This window comes from Neopsephotus bourkii, unplaced genomic scaffold (assembly GCF_033783945.1).
Source record: "Neopsephotus bourkii isolate Nb327-2 ecotype Australia unplaced genomic scaffold, CSIRO-AGI_Nbou_v1 NB_1589, whole genome shotgun sequence".
Classification (NCBI taxonomy): domain Eukaryota; kingdom Metazoa; phylum Chordata; class Aves; order Psittaciformes; family Psittacidae; genus Neopsephotus; species Neopsephotus bourkii.
This window is the reverse complement of record NW_026902065.1, coordinates 3,811,761-3,831,115: the sequence shown is the minus strand read 5'-3', so window position 1 is coordinate 3,831,115 and position 19,355 is coordinate 3,811,761. Positions and strand designations below refer to the sequence as shown.

Sequence of the window (19,355 nt, the reverse complement as noted above, 5' to 3'; positions counted from 1 at the left end):
AACAGACTAAATATTAATTAGTTATATCTTGGAATATAATGGTTTCATCTCCATAAGCTGGTTTCCATTTTAATCTTGGGGGGCGGGGGGAAATAACATGATTTTTGTTTCATTCCTATGTAGGATTTGGTGAAAGCATACAAACTAGAGACCAGAATTTGCTACCCATTATGCAGGAAAGATAAATCTTCTATGGGATACGTATAAATGGGCATTAGATTCAACCACATCTGACCATAAAGTCTTACCCAAATTTTCTAGTTTTAAACTGGGCTCCTGATTTTTTCACCTGGCTTTTTTTCACGTTCCATCAGTCAGCCCAATTTGGGCTCTCATTTTGAGATTAGATTATTAGCTCTTTGGCTCAGGGACTATCTTTTTATCACAGTCCTGTGAAAAGCAGAGCCCCAAATGTACAACATATGTTAGTTTATCCTTTGCAATCACAATTTTTCCAGTCCTATCAGGACACAGGCCCAATAGTACTGATATAAATGTGTGAGTGAGTTTGGGAACAGAATTTTATCTCCACCAGATCTGATCACTGAAAGCAATCAAACAAGCCTGTTCTAACTGAATTTATCATCTCCATTTATTTTTCTTAGGAAATGATAGCCCAAATTGCTGATTGCAGCTTGGTCAGGCATGATAAAAGTAGAGTATCAAGCACTAGATTAGCATCAGAACCATAACTTATTCATTATTTTTCTAGTGTATGCAGCTCCTGCTTTAATGTAAATGATAGGCACTCCGCCTCCAACCCTGATTTAGTGGGGAGAAAACCAGAAACAGCTTTATTCAAAGCTCAGGTCTTTGTAGTAGCAACAGAGTCTGATGCTTAATTAGACAACAAAGCTGGAGAAGAGGGGTGTTGTGGGGAAGGAAGGGAAGCGATGTTCTCTTCTGAACGTGTGCCTGGAACAATTTACTTTTGTTTTACTGCAATCTGGGGATAAATGCATGAACAGGAAGATTTAAACACATGGCAGATTTACAGCTGACAACAGCAAAAGGACAGTTGTGGAAAGATGCATATTGCCAGGAGGGTGAGAGCCCTAAAAGGGGGCAGGAGATGTGGCCTTACTTTCTGCTCATGCACTGAGCACTCACTGTTTGTAGTTGTAGGCAATATCTGCAAACTCCTTCCTCCGGGCCCGATACACAGGATCTTTGAACCCCTAAGGAGAAACAGCAATGGTCAGTCCCCATATAAATGCAAACAGTGAACTACCTTCCTCTCAATGAGCAGCCTCTGGCATGGCTGGTGCAGTCCAAGAAGTGCAGGAAGGAGAGTGGGAAAGCTACCTCCATCCTGCCCAGCTCCACTCCTTCCCAGTCCACAGAGCCACCAGAGCAACCATCCTGCCACAGTCTCCCTGAACCTCTTGCCCCTCAAGTCCTTTCGTTTTCTCACTTCTGCTTGCTACGAACAAAGGAAACATGCTCCTTTACAGTGCCAACAAGGTGCTCCCCCAGGAGCAGTACACTGAATTAATGGCACTCAAATAACCATGTCCTTCTGGTTTCTCAGGAAGCTTGTTGCATTTCCTGGCACAGCTGGGCTGACCTAGAGGAGCAGAGTTAAGACAAATTAGACACTCATCAACTCAGTCAGACTTCTTCGGCAGATTTTCAGCACAAACCGCCCTTAGAGGTGCTCATTTTCTAACTGTTAGAAGAACAGTAGGCACTTACCAGGCCAAAAAAATAAAAGCCCTATTTGCACTACAAATTCAACCACTTGAAAGTATTTAATTACTACAGAGAATGTCTAATAGACCTTGTGGTTGGGAGCTTGACTTTTTCAGGTAATTACTAATAAAACCAGGGATGAGAAATACAGTCTCTAAATCTTCATCTAGGATAACCATTCTCCTATCCCAGTGTGCCTCCTATTTAGACTCAAATTTCCTCAAGGCTGGGAGTGTCTTCACCACCTAAATTAGAGAAAAGTCCTTCCAAGCTAGGACACCCATCTGCAGGGCAAATAGCAGCAACCCACTGGGCATTGCAGCACCTGATGAACACATCCCTGTGTAATGCTCAGCACAGCTGGACTGAGCAACCATGAAGCTACAACCAAATACAGGAGGCAGGTGAAGTGGAGTAGAGATCCAACGGTTTAAGTCAAAAAGGGGCAGCCAGTGGCCTAAAAATGTGCTGTGCAAGATTATCCTGGCATAGAGCTATTTATGATTAAATCCCATATCACTTAACCAATAAAAACACAGGCTCCTTTAATTTATATTTTATGCACTCTATGTACTGTCACACCTATTTACCCCAGCAGCTGTGTTTCCTTTTTAAGGCATAAACTGCTAACTAATTCTAGGAACTGGAGCAGAGATGCTTCATTCTTTTTAACATCTTTTTTGTTTTGTTTTGTTTCTTTTTTCAAATACAATCCTGGTCTATTCCCGCATGACACACAAGGGGGCCATTGACTCAGTGTATCTCCTTTCATTCTGCCTTTCATATGACCACGCTGAACATCATGAATCATTGTACATGATGCATAACACATCTCAAGTTAAGCAATAGGTAGTGAATGACTAATCACCCCATCTCAATTAAACTAATAGCGGCAATTTTTGTTGCACTGCATGTAATTTATTTATAATCACCGTATCTCAATTAAGCTAATAGCAGCAATTTCTGTTGCACTGCATGGAACTCAGTGTGTTTTGACAAACGAAAATAAGTTGTTGTTTGCTTGGAGAGGGAATAGAGGCAGAAAGTGTTCTTGTATCTGGAAAAGCTGAAAAAATGCTGAATATTTTATTTTTATCAGCTAAACCAGTGAAAAAAAACTTTCTGACCCTACCATTTAAACCACAAACTTTTTGAAACAAGGGCCTTTTCTTTTGTTGTGTCTCACGATACAAGAACCATGTCAGACTGAGCAACCACATAACAAGGCTTTAAGCTCAATAGTGTATATGTAGCCAAGGATGAAAAAAAAACAGTCTTCTTACCTCTGGGCTCTGATATGCTGCTTCTAAAGTTGCTAGTGATTCACAAAATGAGTCTAAAGTCACCATGTCAGAGCCACATGGGAAAGCTAGAGGTATCCTTGTGGTACCCTTGTGCTCTGGTGACTACTAAGGTCTCCCAGTATTTGCCCAAATTAAAGCAACCTGTAGTCTGATTTACTTCATAACCAGGGATTGGGCTGGTTCTGACCCTATAAATGTGGTACTCTTCTTGTCCTGTATCATATAAGACAGTCTACTAGGTTTGTCTGAAAGCAGAGCAAGTGCAAATGAGAGAAACATCTGCCCCAATAACTAGAAGCATGTTAAAAACATAAAGCTCTTTTTCTTACAGGATGATCAGCGTCCAGTTCTGCTCCATAGCTTAGGATCTGATTGGCAAACCTGTCCAGCTCTTGGATACTTCTTGGGAACCATGGCACTGCAAAACAGAAAAGAAATCGAGAGTGGTATGCTTCTTTATTACTTGGTTTGGGCCTGCTTTCTGGTCTTTCCTTCTTTTCATCATAAATATAAAGAAACATATGCAAAGGTCTAAATTCTTTGGGCAGCAATGGTCTTTCCCTGTAACAGGAAGTAAGAGCAAACCCTGCAAGTTGTCTTGAATTTGTGGCTGTTTTGCACAGTTGGAAGAATACAGAGCATCAGGAATGTCTAGCTCTTGGCACAGAGATGGCTTGTAATGTTTATGGCTTTCTGTTTATTATTCTGGTTTCTTGGCTTACCAAAATGTAGGAATTTTTCCAGAGTGTGCTTCCTTTCACAGTAGCTGGAATCAGCCATTTTAAAGGAACAGCAAGAAGCCCCACGACAAGAAGGATACAGGATTATTTGACCCTCCAAAAATCTTTTTCTAAGAAAGACCTACTTGGTGGCCTCACTTAAGCTAGGATGCTGAAATAAAATGATGAATGGCACCCTAATACTTCAGACTAGCATTGTATTACTGTAGCCATTATACAATAATGCATTCATTTAATTGACATTTTGGGTCTGGTTCTCTATTGCCTAGTAACTCACTATACACACTGCCTAGAGCACAGTTCAGGGTATGAAATGGGACCACACTGACTATACAGCATGTAATGCCCATGTGGTCCTCCCCTTACAGAAGGACATAAGGTGGAGGTCAACAAAGAATCACAGAGCATCACATACATAATGTGTTCAGATAGGGGAAAGCAGAAGGCAAGTGGCATCATGGCAATTGCACTACAAGGAGAGGCTCTTCGCAGCTTGGGAGGTACATGGGGCAGTCATACCATGTCAGACCTCCTTTTCTGGTGCCAACACCTCCACCTTAGGGTGTACCCCAAGTGCAGGGCGTGCAGTCATGTCCCATATGGTCCCCACATTGAATAAAAGTCAGCAACACGAACTTCAACGCTAATACCATGCATAAGCCTGCTGGTCCAAGCCCAAAGGCTTTCAGCAGTCTATCAGTAACATGTTTGCAGTTCATTTAGTGACTTTCTTGCACAGATGGATGTCACTTGTTCAGTCAACGCTTGGAAAGCAGCTCATTCCCCTTTGTGGCTCTCTGCTCAGTCGAGAGCACTGCCACTCAACCATACCTCCCCATGTGATTTTGGGGGCTATGCCAAGTGAACCTGATCCCCAGCCAGCAGCTGCTGCATGAGCTCCCTGCAGTGCTTTGCTGCCGGGGCTCATCCCAGACATCACGGACCACCTAGAGAATAAGAGGATCACTGTCTCCAGGACTGTCCAGACTTGCTTTGTGCTGAGCCTAACAACAAGGAGGGCACTTGTGGCACTGGGCTTCTGCAAAGCACCTGCACAGAGGGGTCAGAGCAACAGCATCACATTTACAGGGCATGCTTTGGTCTGCCACAGCTCAGCCCTACACAGAGTGCCCACCTTCCCTGACCTACTACTGTCCTACCGCCATCCAATACTTCCCCTCGGAGCTCTCAGTGTGTTTCGGGCAGTGGCAGGGAGGGCAGGCATCTGCTGGCTGCGAGCCTGGACAGGTCGTTGGCTACAGAAACCCCGTGGGAGCACGGGGTTTGGTCCCTTCTTGCGGAGCAGCAAACCCGTCTGCTTTGCCCTGCAGAACAGACCTGAACAAGTCACTAGATGGCAGCAGCAGCCCCAGGAAGATCGTCCCCGAAAATGACTTGCAGTGTTTCTCCAGAAACACTCTCACCTTGCTGTTCGCACCCTTCCTGCACCTCCGACCCCTTGAGTTAAACTAGTCAGAGTAGAAAAAGGTGTGTTTGAGTCCTAGAGAGGAGTCACTACTCACACCATGTGATGGGCGAGCACACCGAGCCATCCTGACACAATTTTCTGTAGGGCAGCCAGGCACTGGGTTTATCCCCCAGCTCTTACACTGAGCTTTGTGTGATGGTGAGGGAACTGCTTCACTTTTTGGTGTTTCAGACTCACCACGATCAGCTCGGGGTGAGGCACACTGATAACTTCTGGATTAGGCACTCAAATAAAGCTGTCTGGCAGCCCCACAGCAAAGGATTTGTCAGTGTTAGAGTGAATAACCACTATCTTCAGGGACACACCACGAACTGAAAGTTCCAGGCTATGCAGAAAAATCAGTGGGGGCTGAAGTCTGCCGTGGATTTCAGCAGCGAAGTCTCTGGGGTTTTGCTGCCCTGAACCAGGAAGGTGTATGTGGGCAGGGTTTGAAACATTGCAGCTTCAATGGATAAAATAAATATATAATAGTGACTTACTTTCATTAAATACATTTTATTCTCAAGATCTCCAGAGGACTTGGTGCAGAGCCCATGATAAACCCTGGGACAGACTGACTCCCAGGCTGATGCAGTGTCAATCCTAGGTGTGGAGATGTGTGTCTTGTTTTAACCCAACAAAGGAGCAGCACCTTATCTTCTAGGAGTGTGGTCCTTGTCAATACCTGACCTATTTTAAGCAGATCTCTGCCCTTCTCCCTGTTCCCCCCATATACTGACAGTCGCTAAGAGTCCAGCTTGAGCTTGCAGAAAGGGGCAGGCTGTTAAAGGGAAATCCTGAGGGTGCTTAGTGCTATTTGCACCACCATAACTGATGTTAAGTAAAGTCATGGAAAGTCCTGAGACTTCCCAGCTCTCATGGAAACAAGAATCAAAAGTCCTGAGCACAGCCCCAGAGTACTGCACAAAGCCCACACAGCCCTTGCACCAGGGACCAGGGTGCAAAAGGGCTACTGGGTCTTTTGCCTAGCTGTGGTGTGCAGGAGCCTGTCCCTAGCCCTCCCAGCAACTATTTAAAAGACCAAATCAAATTACCTCCTGTGCGAATCTATCCCATATTTTGTTTGCAACTTCCTCCTCAGCCCGTTAGCCAGACTTGCTGTCTGTCTGCATAGCCATTAATGAATTGCCAGGGCAAGCTGTTGCAACACTGGGCCTCTGTGAAGGTCTGAGTACCAAACGTGGGCTGATCAGTAATAAATATTGATTTGTCTGTAAGTAAAACAGCAGCATTTATGGGATCGTGCTGGACACCCAAGTGGTGACCAAATTATCATGGGGTCAAATACTTAGCAGAATGCTAATAAGCCATTTATATAAGAGGCAGCAAAGCAGGGGCAGCGAGGACTTCTGCAGAACTCCTCCATTCGGACCATTGTGAGGAGGGTCAAAGACAGGTCTATGCAATTTATAACAGTTCGAGGCCCAGGTTTAGTCCTTTTTTTAAACAGTCCCAAATGCTTTGGTCAGCCTCAGGGTCTAGCAAACAAGGCCCCTACAGAACATCAGCTCCCAGCCTGTCTCAGAAATGCAATAAATTGTCTGCATTTCCCTAATGCTGCAACAGAGTAATATTTAATTCTTTTTATTCATGGGCTCCAAGTGAACTGTAGATACCCAGCTTGTTTCCAAAAACAGCCATGAAGAGACACACTGTTTTCACAACAAATCTTTCCATCTCTACAAAAGGCTTCTGGCCCTGTGACTGCTAACCATTCTCATCTGAAGCTCTAAAGGTACCTTTGAATTTAGGTCATTTTGCTGGCCTGCTCTCAGCTAAAATTACACTGCTGATCTGAATCTGGTATTTGTAACTATTTGGGTCTGTCAAAGGGGGAAACCAAAATAGTATTTTGCATTTAATTGAGACAAAACCCTAAAAGCAGTTGAAATGACGAAAAAAAAAAAAAAAAGAGGAAAAAAAGAGACATTCATTTAACCCTTGCCCAGTAAAGGGTTACATACCTACACATGTGCTTAATACTGATCTGTACTGAAGGGGAAGAATACAGAAGTTTCCTCTGACTGTCCACAAAGCAGTGCCCTAAGAATGGCACCACGTTCTTCCTATGGGAAACTGAGAAAAATCGGTTTGGGTTTGGGTTTTTTATCTCAAATCATGAGCTTGAACAAAATTAATTCTTTGCAAGGAAGGGCCTAGAGCATCTTTAGACAGAAATGGAAGAATTGATCCCATGGGAGCCTGGACAGCCTCCAGGAGAAAACCTTCCTACATTTTACCTGCCCACTGAAAGGAGTGTGACAATATTCCCATAAACCATATTTCCGAGCTTTTGCTCCCTGCAGATATATTGCTCTCATTCTGTGTTTTAGGAATAAAATTTCACAGAACACATCTGTGGATTATGACCAGATTTGGAGGATACATTTGAAAGGCAGGATGACCTAAAAGGCACCACAAGGCCTGCTATTTGTTAATGCCATCCCTGATAAAGGACAGCATCTTACCACACTTTCTACAGCTCAGGCTGCTCCAATCTCATTCTGCCCTTGTAGAGCTGTCTCAGCCCAGAATGTGCCACCCACAGTTCATCCCCTAAGCATGGCTTGTTTGACCTTTCAAAATATGGCTCTTTGGGGATTTCAGTTTGACTGGACCCTTACTACTCTTGACAGAAGTTGAAATTGAAGAAAGAAAAAAGGAAAAGTAAAAGGGAAAGGGCAAAAAGAAATATCAATCTTTTTCTATTTCCTTGGCAATAAATTGCTCCCACTTTACACTATTTCTGAATTACTGAAACTAACAAACAAACACAAATTATCCTCTCAAACAGAAGGGGATCAAGTCCCTTTCTGCTGCACTGAAAGGATAATCTAGCTCAAAAAGCCTTTGATCAACACAGTAATATGCAGTGAAATCCTAATCCTACAGCTGATCATGGGAGTTTTGACTTCTGTGAGGTCAGAATTTCACTCACAAGCCTTTCTAGGACTATGTTTATAGCTGTGTCTCTATCCAACTCCAGCCTATGCTTATGTAAAACTTTATTATTTAATAAAGTTTATTATAAACTTCTTAATAATAATCAGAAAAATGAAAGTAATGTCAACTGCTACTAGGCCCTGTAGCTTTCTTTTGGAAATAAAAGAGTCCCCAAAAGAGAGCCTCTTTGATTTGACGTGATCATAAATCACCTAATCAACCTTTTGTCCCTTCGTCTCATGAATGGAGAGAACTGACTCCAAAGAGTATCTGCCTTCTTTTTTTTTCATCTTCAAATGTAATGTCATGGGTAGGACACAAAAGAAATGGTAAAAGGATTACCAGCACTGATCTCAAGAAGGTATTAATGTCCTTTCATGTTGTTCCTAGAAAGGAAGAGGAAGATCCAGACCTAAAGTATTTAAAGTCTGAAATCCTATTAAAATCACATCTGTTATCTGAAAAGGCATTTAAGCATGTCTCAGACTGGATGCTGGGTAGCCACCACCAAGCAGCCTCAACTCTAGCAAATTTCCGAGAATTAGGAATATGGCTTGCAAAATCTTTCCTATTTCCCTCCAAAGTCAGAATTATGACTGAAATCCCTGGGATTTCTTACAGGAATGAGGAGCTATTCCTGCTTCCACCAAAGTGGATTGCAGAGACTTACTATAGCAGGAGTGAGGGGCATCCACAAGCCCCAAAGTCAGATGGATGGTGTGAGGGGTAACAGTGAGTGGGTGGGCAGTCACCCATAGGACTTTTCTTCCCTCCTCTCATCTCAGCCCAGGGGTAAAAGGGTCTCAAGGATGGGACTGCAGCAACTACAGCCAGGGTCCATGAGGCCAAATTGAAAGTAAATCCAGGTGTTTGAAGGGGCATGCCAGCCCTAGGGAGCACAGGAGGGTAATCCCTTCCCCTGCCCCATGAAGATGCCACCCTTCCACACCAGACTTTGTACAGGACCAGGTTCTTGTTGACTCTGCTACACCACAGACTTTGTGCCAGAGTGATCTGTGAGGTCTCAGAGATATTTGGCAAGGGGGAGGGCACTGGGACAGCACTTCACAGCACTTCAAGGTGGCAAAGTCTGTGTTTACAGGGTCTGTGTATCACTTAAAAGTTAATACACAGCTTCTTTTCACCTGAGTGCTCTCTGGGAGAAGTCTTCAAGGTAGGGCAGCCCCCAGCTGGGTCACACAATGCACCAGTCATTGTAAATGTCTCCAGGGCTCCCCCTTGGTGACCTCCCTGAGAGACTCCAGGGAGCCATCCGGTGAAAGGCAGTTTTCAGTAAGTGATGTTTTTACACAAAATGGCACTGTAGAGGCTTTACTCTGTTGGGTACTGAACAGGCACAGATTTATTATGGGGATAGGGTGGGAAGGAAAAGGGAGCAGAACAAGGCCTCGATTTCTCAAGGGAATTGATCTACCATCTACAAGCAAAGCCCATACATGCAACTGCAGATTTTGGTGGAAATGTTTGCCCTTTTAAATTGTAATGGAGTTTATGTGGGTTTTTTGAATCAGGGCAGACAGTAACTAGACAGATGTAGTGCATCCCACAGAGACCCTTGTTTACTCTCTTCTTCAAAGTTCTCATGTGTACGGAGAGCATAAAAAAAGGCTGAAAGTGTACAAGCCCTACAGTGACTTTCATTGCTCAGTGGTCCAAAGTCTATGGGATGATAGTCAGAGATTCAGTGAACATGTCATTGGGCTTGATAAGCTAATGTATCTGCATTAAACATGGTGGTATGGATTCCACCTGCACCCCTGCTATTCCTTCATATTACAGGTGTGAATCAAGAACAAAAGTTGCCACCTGCATGACTGGCACAAAGCTGTATATATAAATGCTGCCTAATTTAAAATAAGGCAGAGACTGGGAGCAGAATTTAGATGTACCTACAACTTCCTGCACTGCTGCTTAGGGATTTATAAGTTGAGCCCTTAGCCTGTAACCCAAATCATTCTTTGATGCCTGATAACTTCTGCAGGCAGTGTAACAAGCTACTGCAACAATGCTGTATTTAAGAGACTGAGGGTGCTGTCAACCAGACAGATGACAACATAACACTGTAACACCAGTTCCCAGGAGAACTAAGCATTGCAAAAGATGGAGCACTTCAGTTTACATTGAGAGAAAATCTCCAAATGAAAAATCTTATAACACAGGCAAAATAGGCAGAGGTAGGGAAATATATCCATACAGATCCAAAAGGAACTCCATTGCTACAGGAAAAAGAAATCAATATTTACATGTGATGTAAACATTCCTTGGCAATGTCATCCTTGTCAGCATATCCTTACCAGTGTCCTTCTTCTTTGTTCGTGAAAGCTCATGGACTGTTGCTCCAATATCACTTCTCAAGGACTTGATGATCTTGTCCAGTGCTGGGACATTCTTGCCTTCCAAATTAATGAAGAATTCATACTCATCTTTGTTGAGTCGGGAAGGTCGGGACTCAATATGGGTCAGGTTTATTCCTTTTTCCTATAAGAAACAGAGATTTTGGTCCCACAGGGTTTGAGGGGAGAAATATGACATAAATGCTAGCTAAAATTAATGTGCTAGACAACAGCTCCTCCTACACAATACAAATAACTCAAAAGTAAATTCTTGCCACTGATGGCCATTGGACTGAGGACTTTCGCAACAAGGAGGGAGACAAAAATGAAGAATGAGAATAATGCGGTATTCCCCCTTGAGCAGAGCACCAACATAAAGACTATGCATGACACAAACCTTTGAAAAAGGTGGAAGTAGGATACAAGTTGTAAACAGGCTTTGTATTGTAAATGGTGGCTCCAATACCACAAATACATAATGGGAGCTTGTCTGTGTAGAGAAGAACATCTCCCCAGGATCAACTCGGGAAGTAGGCGTTTCACCTGAAGAGAACCCTCTCATGAGAATATGAATGCTGTATTTATAAGCGTCTTGAAAGGAGGTTAGCAAATCAAGCAGCTGGGCACCCTGTGAGATAAGCTTCTGCCAAGCCACCACGCAGTCACCTGCAAAGCAACCTGCGTGGTTTCCAGGGCTGTGAGCAGGTGCTGGGCAGAGATCCAATGGGATACATGGATCCGCACCAAAAAGGCAGCCAAGGGTTTTGCAAATAAAAACACGGGTGTTTTAAATCACAGAATCACAGAGTTGCTGAGGTTGGATGGGGCTTCTGGAGATCATCCAACAGTCTGCTCAGGCAGGGTCTGATAGGGCAGAGTGCTCAGGACTATGTCCAGTTGAGTTTTGAGTATTTCCACAGATGGAGACTCCACAACCTTGCTAGGAAACTGCTCCAGAGTCTGACTACTCTCACAGCAAGGAATTATTTTCTTTAGCACAGACATTCAAATTCCAGTCCACCAAGTATCTTTCCTGACCAGAAGAGAAGCTCTGAAGGGATCATTGGCAACTATAGCTTGATGTCCATGGCCAGTGGGTACCCAACCTCAGACATGCCACCATGTCAATGTTGCCAAAAATCCTATTTTTCCACTCACATAAATGCAACTCCAGGAAAATCTGCCTCAGTTTAGCTGAACTCAAATATTTTCTGGAGCCCTGTAATTCGAATATGAAACTATTGTTTTCTTCTTTTTTTTGAGAAAAACCTTTTAAACAAATTTTGGTTGGTGCTGACTTTACCACCTGACCTGTCAGGCTTACACTGGAGCAGTGGCCACAGCACACCATGGCCGATCTGGGCTTCTGTCCCTTGGGAGGGATAGACAAACCCCTGGAGGAAGTTTTGGCTTGAGGATCAACCACAGAGGATTCAGAGGAGCTGACACACAGTGCTCAGCAGCCCTGGAGCAGCTTTTGTTTTGATGCTTTCAGGTTTAAGACCCCAAACTACGTGGGGTGGAATGATGGCCCTGGTGATGTCAGTGTCAAACTCCCTGCTGCAGTGGGGTCAGAATTTAATCCACGAAGAAATGCTGCTAGGATCTACTTGTGACCTACAGGGAAGAAAGAGGGAAGCTTTCTTTTCTGTGCCTCCCTTCAGTCTGAGCTTCTCAAGCCCCTTAAGGTTTTCTTTGCTCCTCTCAGTGCTTGCACAGCACAGGGGGGCATCTGGCCATCAGCGGCAAAGACCTCATTCACTCCACCACAAAAGGCAGTTTATTACTTTGTAGGAGCCAGCATGCATGTCATTCCTCTGTTTCCTGAGTGTCGCACGCTACAGATGTACTTAAATTGTTTGGCTATATACCAACACAATAAGTTGAAAAGGTCAAAAGCGCATTCACCAACTGCTGCTCTTGAGAGATGCTGTCCTCACGGGGCGGTTTGGGGGAGAGAATAGCCGCCACTGTCCTGGGCCCCGAGGACAATTTGTTTTAGGCCTCCGAAGTCCCATTTCACAAACAGGCCTCACATTGTACCCTCTGGTGAGGAGCTGGGAGGTAGGGCAGCCTGAAGCTGCAAGTCCAGATTACTCAGGTCTGGAAAGCCACTGACAAAGAGCAGGCACAGGGGACTGCCAGCCCCTTTGCCATGGCCACAACATGGAGAGCAGTGTGGCAATGTGTACCCAGAGCACAGAGCTGCTCTGTGGAGTGTGGAGAGTGGGTGTAAAACCTTTTCCTGCCAAAGGCTCTGCTCAGACACACTGAGGTATTGCTTTACCTTCACGTTGCACTGATGTGTCAGGGTATTTTGTTCTGCCTCTGTGTGGATGCATGCGGGAATGGGGTCACAGGTCCTGACTGGGCTTTTTGGATCTTGCAGGGGCTGTGGTAAGTATTCAAGGCCAGGTTGAATGGGGTTTTGTGCAACCTGGTCTAGTGGAAGGTGCCTGTGCCCATGGCAGGGGGGTTGGAACTGGATGATCTGTAAGGTCCCTTCTAACCCAAACCATTCTGCAATTCTGTGATTCTATAACGTGGACCTCTGTTCAGCAGCAGTTATCCTCTCCTTCCCTCCCCTACCCACAAGTGTTTATCCCTGCCTTAGCATCTCTACCCCATAGATTGCATAGCTATTTGAGTCTGGTACTTCAATTATAACCTTTTGGTTTTGGCCTTTCCCATTGTATCCGCTCTTCAACCTGTCTCAGCAGGCAGCTGCATGAACAGCAGTGCCCACCAAATGGAGGGAATGATGCAGGGGTTGGGAATGAAGAGACAGGCTGCAGTGTTGGCACATGGCATGCTTAAGGCAGCAGGAGCATCAATGCCTCCTGAACTATCACTACAATGGGGAAAAGGAAGAAAACAGAAGAGTTCACAGAGAGTCACCTCCCTTCTGACACCTGAGATAAGCAGAACAGCTTCCTGCAGAGTGGGAAGAGATCCCTGTTTTCTCTCTTCTGTTTGAGGGATGCCTGCAGCTCAGCAATGTGCAGAACTAACCCATTACCTCTTTGTGCCAAGGCTTTGGGACCTCACAGTAGAGAACCTGAAGGGAGAACCCTTCTGGTGACTATTTTCAAACTAAGAATTCAGCAGCATCCATCCAACTCCCTGAACTGGTGCTCCTGGAGAACATGTTCTCATATACTATGCATTGATACTAAGCCACAGATTTCAAAATATTTACAGAGACTGTTACTAGATTTGTTTAACAAATCTCAATTTCATTCTAGTCCAACTACTCCATCTAGTGTTTAATCTTCATAGTTTCACATTGTTCAAAATATTTTTGTACCCTCGGCATCTTACAATCACATCAGGTTTCTCACAGTAGTTGATACTTAAAGTTCCAACTTCTGGAGATAAACGGTTACCTGAGAAAGGAGAACGTGGACATTGTTTCATCTAGTTACTTATTTTGAGGAGTTTTCAATATCTGTGTTTTTTAGTAGAGCTTGAAATCTTGACAACAGATGCCCTCAAAAGAAAATTAATAAAATTTCTGTATTTATTTTATGCAACTTCATGATTTCTGAGCTATTTTTTGTTGATGGAACCAACTCCTAACTTCCTAACTGGTTTTGGAAGATCTGGGCTGACACATGTTTGAGGCTGGATTCACACAAAAACTATTAGTATTGGTCTCCTGCCCTTCCTATTTTAGACCTCATACAAATCAGATCAGCCCATGCCTTGAGATTAGAAGTGCGTTTGCTGAATTCACCCCATCACTCACTGCAGCTGCAAAGAACTTGGGACAGGTTGGTGCTTCCCTACTGACCCATTGGAGTGATCCCAGAGTAGGGCCACAATGATGGCTGGAGCACTTCTCATATGGAACGAGGCTGAGATTGTTGGGCTTGTTCAGCCTGAAGAAGAGAAGGTTCAGGGGAGGGGTCAGGGGAGACCTTATAATGTCTTCTAATACCTAAAGGGGGCCTATAAGGAATCTGGAAAAGGACTTTTTACAAGGGCCTGTAGTGATAGGACAAGGGCGGATGGCTTTAAACTGAAAAAGGACAGATTTAGGTTAGACATTAGGAAGAAATTCTTCCCTGTGAGGGTGCTGAGGCCCTGGCACAGGTTGCCAAGAAGCTGTGGCTTCCGAATCCCTGGCAGTGTTCAAGGCCAGGTTGGACAGGGCTTGGAGCAACCTGGTCTAGTGGAAGGTGTCCCCGCCCATGGTAGGGGATTGAAACTAGACAATCTTTAAGGTCCATTCCAAAACAAACCATTCTACATTCCTCCTCAGGTTTATGACCAGCATACAGGTTGAAGTCTCTCCTACAAGGATACATAATATCATACAACCATGTATCTGCTGGAGCGCTCCTGTATTTGTAGAGGAAGGGTGGCTGTTCACCTTGCATTTATGTCAAAACAGTGTACTAGGCAATTTCTAATTTACTTTTTAGCAAATATTAACAATTCCGAACAGATTTTTGCCTTGAGGACTAACACCTAATGGAAATCACAGAGGTACAGTATTGCCAAATGTCTTGAAGTTAGCAGAAGCCACTTCAAATTTCTTGCTTTTTTTCTTAAAACCTCCACTCCTGGGGTTGAAAAATCTCAGCTTTCATGATTTGAAATCCAAGTTAATTGTACCTCTATCATTCCCCATTAGACAAAGAAGTCCCAAGATACGTTTTCAGAGCTCAAAAACCAAGTTAGAACTAAGTCCATTTTGTGTAAGTCATGATTTTTGAATGTCAGGTGTTAGCAATACAGATTGCAATTTACAACAGAGGTGATGGTGGATGCAGGAGGAGATTGCCCATCTCCCTGCCTGCCTTACCCACAGTGCTGGATCTCAGCCTTGGCTCCCTCTCACAGGCTGTGAAGCAGCTACAGCCCCTTCCCCATGTTACTCCAGTTATGACATCCTGACTGAACACCTCCCACTGTGCAGCGGCCCCACACCAGCAGGATCAAACCAACCAAACCAAACAGTACACTGCAGTCTTGCAGAGGTCACTGTGAAGAAAATTTGGTCCCACCCTCAGAGAGTTTAATGGCCTGGTCGTTGGTAAAGAAAAGTTATGTTTTCACATCTACATGGCGAAAATTTCAATGGGGATGGATACTTTCTGGGAATGTTATGGACTACTACTTCCCATGGTGTTCATATATCCTTCTGTTTATTCATTACTAAATGCCCCTGCGTATGGTTGCTAAAACTAAGTACAGCTGGGAAATCCATCTGCAGCTTGTTTTCATGGCTGCTGTCATTAAGTTTTGCTTCATCAGGAGACCCCACATTGTTACCAGATGAAGAACAGTCGGCAGCACTATGGTGCCACTAATCAACATTAAGTGAGAACTTGGATGAAATCTCCCAAAACATGGGTTTACTTGCACTTTCCTGACACCAAAGGGAAAAAAAAAAGTGACGTGTTCCATGTTCTTTTAAACCTTGCCATGGCCTAGTTCAGGGCTTCCTGAAGGAGAACACTTTATTAGAAGCACAAGTAAAAACTCAGTGCCCGATTTCCACAAGGGAGCAGGGGAGTCAGGAAGTTATAAGAGATGCCTTCAGCTGTGGTTTCCCAAAGTGAAGGCAAAGGCAGGTCTCTGGGTCAGCTTTACTGCCCAACAGTCTGCTTCTCAGCTGAAGACAGTGCTTCCTTATCTTTTCCTTTATATCTGCTGGGGTATTCTTTGCGTGTTAAACTCACAGAGGCAAAAGGACTCAGAGCTGGCTCCTGACATCGAACAGCTCCAGAGGGCAGCTGGCCCTGGAGCAGCCCCTAGTGTCCATCACTCTGCACTTCTGCTCCAACTCTGAAGTCTGGTATGAGGCGTTAAGCACAAGCTAGCCACAAAACACACGGACAAATCAAAAAGCATATGTGACAGCATCTGGCACTGCTCAAGCACCTAGCAAGAGGGCACTCCTCTCTTTAAACTTGTGTTGGTTTACTAGGTCAAGGAGTCCTGCTTTCCTGGCCCTGGAAAGAGGAAAGGACAGACAAAGGACACAGAGTTGAAGCAGTGAGTTCAGGTGTAATTAAATTATTGTAGCTGTGCATGCACATACTCTAATGAAAAAACCAAGTCTCTTGGTAGAGGTGTGCCTGGCCTGTTCACCTATCACTGCAGACACCTCCAACACACCCCCTGCCAAAGCAGCTGCTCTCTTCTCCTGATTTGGAAATAACCCAAAACACTGCAGAGCCAATACTTTCCCAAGGGACAAAAAGATAATCACTTCAGACTTTCTGTTTAATGGATTGAGCCCCTAAAGAGAAAAAGAGCACAGTCACCTTTGCTGGCTCTGGAAGTGCTGGGTCTCATTTAGTCCAGCCTGTTACTCCCACCCAGTCCTCCTGTAGAGCAGTAGCTTCCTCCCACTGAGCATTAACTTACTCTGGGAGCAAGAGTACAACTCAGTGCAGTGATGGGGCTGCTTTTGAGCTAGAGTCCTATCCACTGTAAGAAAACCACTGACTGCTGGACCTTGTACTGAAGTCTTGCTCTGTATTTGGGAAGGTCATTTCACTGAAGATGGAAGGGTCCTCTCAGAGGGTTGCTTGGGCAAACTTGTAACGTATACCAACCCAATGTTTTCCACATGCTACAGCTGACATGTCCTCTACTACTTGTAAGTCGCTCAGGAAAAGAACTAAGGGGAAGATTGATGTATTAAAAAATCCATGTGGAAAAAAATCAATCAGAACTGAGGGCTATCCTTTTACATATTGAAATGTATAGTTCTGATATTTTTAATGTTTAGCTTAACTTTGGAAATGCAAACCTTGGGGGGCAAAGTTTTTCTCTTTTTCACTTTTTTTCCTGCAAAATTAACTTTATTTTTGTTGAAGTTTTAAAAAGTGTTCTCAATTTCAATAGGCTTTTATCACTACAGAGGAAAATAAACGTTCCCATTAAACGTAACACTTGGGTTAGCCCAAAATGATCTGCTTTACTTTTTCAGTTTTGACAAGAAACCTGGGAGATTCCTGTCTTTTTTATGACCTGGACTTACACTCTGTAACTCTATGATGTGTCCCCCCAAAAGAGTGAATCGAAAAAGAAATGTAATTCCACAATGACTATTCTGTATTCCTGATTTTAGGCGTGGTATTTTAACTATGTGTGATGTTCTGTTTCAGACTGAGGTTATTTATTTGTGTTTTCGTTTCCTACCTAACATCTTCTATAATAGCACAAGACAAATAGGCTGCACCAAGCAGTGCCTCAGAGTAGAGCAGGTCCTATTAAAATGGTGTAAAGACTCTGCTGGTGGGTTTATGCTGTCTCTACAGCCACCCTCAAGCCTGCAATGAGGTCAGAGCTATTGCCCAAGCAGAACCTGTAAGGCAGTTGTATGCACACTAAGACCGATAAAGAATATGGACAAGTAGGCTTTTCAACAGCAAAAATAATTGGGTTTGATAAGCAGAAAGTGAATCTTTACCACATCCTAATATACACACAGAACACCTAGTGTGGAAGCAAAGTAGATTCAGTTTTAACAATCTGCTTATTCCTGGGCATGATAGAGCTGCTGTTGCACTACAGCACATGTCAGAGTGCAAGTCTGGCCTTGTGAGCACTGCCTCTCTGCAGGGAAGGTGAAGGGACTGCAGTGATTGTGCTAACAACAGTGGCATAGGGCGCCCTGAGTACAGAGCAATCCAGCAGGAGAAGATTCACCAGCAAGGATTTGCAAAATAGAGGGTGGACAAGAGCCAGTTGTCAGAAGAGCTTAGGAGCTTTCTCAGGTCTGGTGTTTGAGAGGTCTTCTTTAGTACCGCTTATTTTCATGTGTGAGACTGGGAAAGGACTCTCCTCCCACTCAAAAGAGGATGCTGAATCCTTCCATAGGCATCGTCTCGGTTTGTTTTCAGAGGTAGAAATGCTTTCAACTTAAAAAGATATATATTCAGCTTTAAAAGTCTTTCTTTAAGCGTGTGCCTGTCCTAGAAACTACAACCCTTCTTCCATGCAGACTGCTTGCTCTTTATGGACATTGTGCATTGGTCCAACACTGAAATGCATTAGAGAGAATATGAATCAAGAGTAAACATAAGAAAAAAAGTGGGTATAGTCAAGTACATTTTGGACATAATGCTAATAGACATAAGGAGCTGAGTACCTAGAGGAGATTCATCAGGAAAAAAAAGCCTTCAAGCTACATAGGAAAAGCAATAGTTGTCCCTGTACCCACATACCTGCATGCAGCTGAGATCTGAAGAGAAAACAGGAGTTTGGGTCTTTGAGCAAAAAAGCAAACGTGAGAGCATGAGGCTCTGTTAACTTCATGTGGAACCTTGAAGGGATGTTTGAGTAGGAGGACAAACATCGCTGGTTCCCCAGAATACGTTGCAATTCTCTTGCGCTTGATGAGCTGCAAGTCCAGTCTGCAGCACAGCACAGATCCCTTTGGCTTTTGCTTCCCGTGGAGATCAAGCTCTGATGGGGGCTAATGTCCAGCCAAGTTTCACCCCATCACAGAAGTAGGCCATGGACAGCAGGTGAACTGGGGAGTGAGGACCTGCTTGTGCACCCTGGGCAGGGACATAAGAGTGATCGAACAGCTCTCTCAGAGCAACAGAATTTTTTTCTTCAGCTCTTAAACCAAAGAGAAGATGAACCTCCCCAGGTCCACACAGACACCTCCTTTACAGAAAGGCACCCTGGCTGCTGATGGTACCACAAGGTCTATCCGTTCTTTTGGAATCCCCTCAGTTCTCTGTTTTAATCTGGATCTTGCTTCCAGACTTTGTTCCCTGTCTTGAGAGAGGATTTATTTTCAAGACTTTCATATTTACAGCTCTCGTAACCCTCCTTCTCCCCCCTCATGTCCCAGAGTAGT

The 19,355-nt window shown here is 44.2% G+C and overlaps 1 protein-coding gene across 1 annotated transcript in view; it reads right to left on the bottom strand.

Moving 5' to 3' along the window:
• Positions 1 to 19,355, bottom strand: part of PAH (phenylalanine hydroxylase) — a 38,990-nt gene that overhangs the window by 13,220 nt on the left and 6,415 nt on the right. Inside the window, exons 3-5 of the mRNA XM_061371892.1 lie at positions 10,484 to 10,667; positions 3,326 to 3,414; positions 1,111 to 1,178 (exon numbers count right to left, since the gene is read on the bottom strand). Of these exons, the coding sequence (XP_061227876.1) occupies positions 1,111 to 1,178; positions 3,326 to 3,414; positions 10,484 to 10,667 (341 nt within the window). The remainder of the gene's footprint in view (positions 1 to 1,110; positions 1,179 to 3,325; positions 3,415 to 10,483; positions 10,668 to 19,355) is intronic.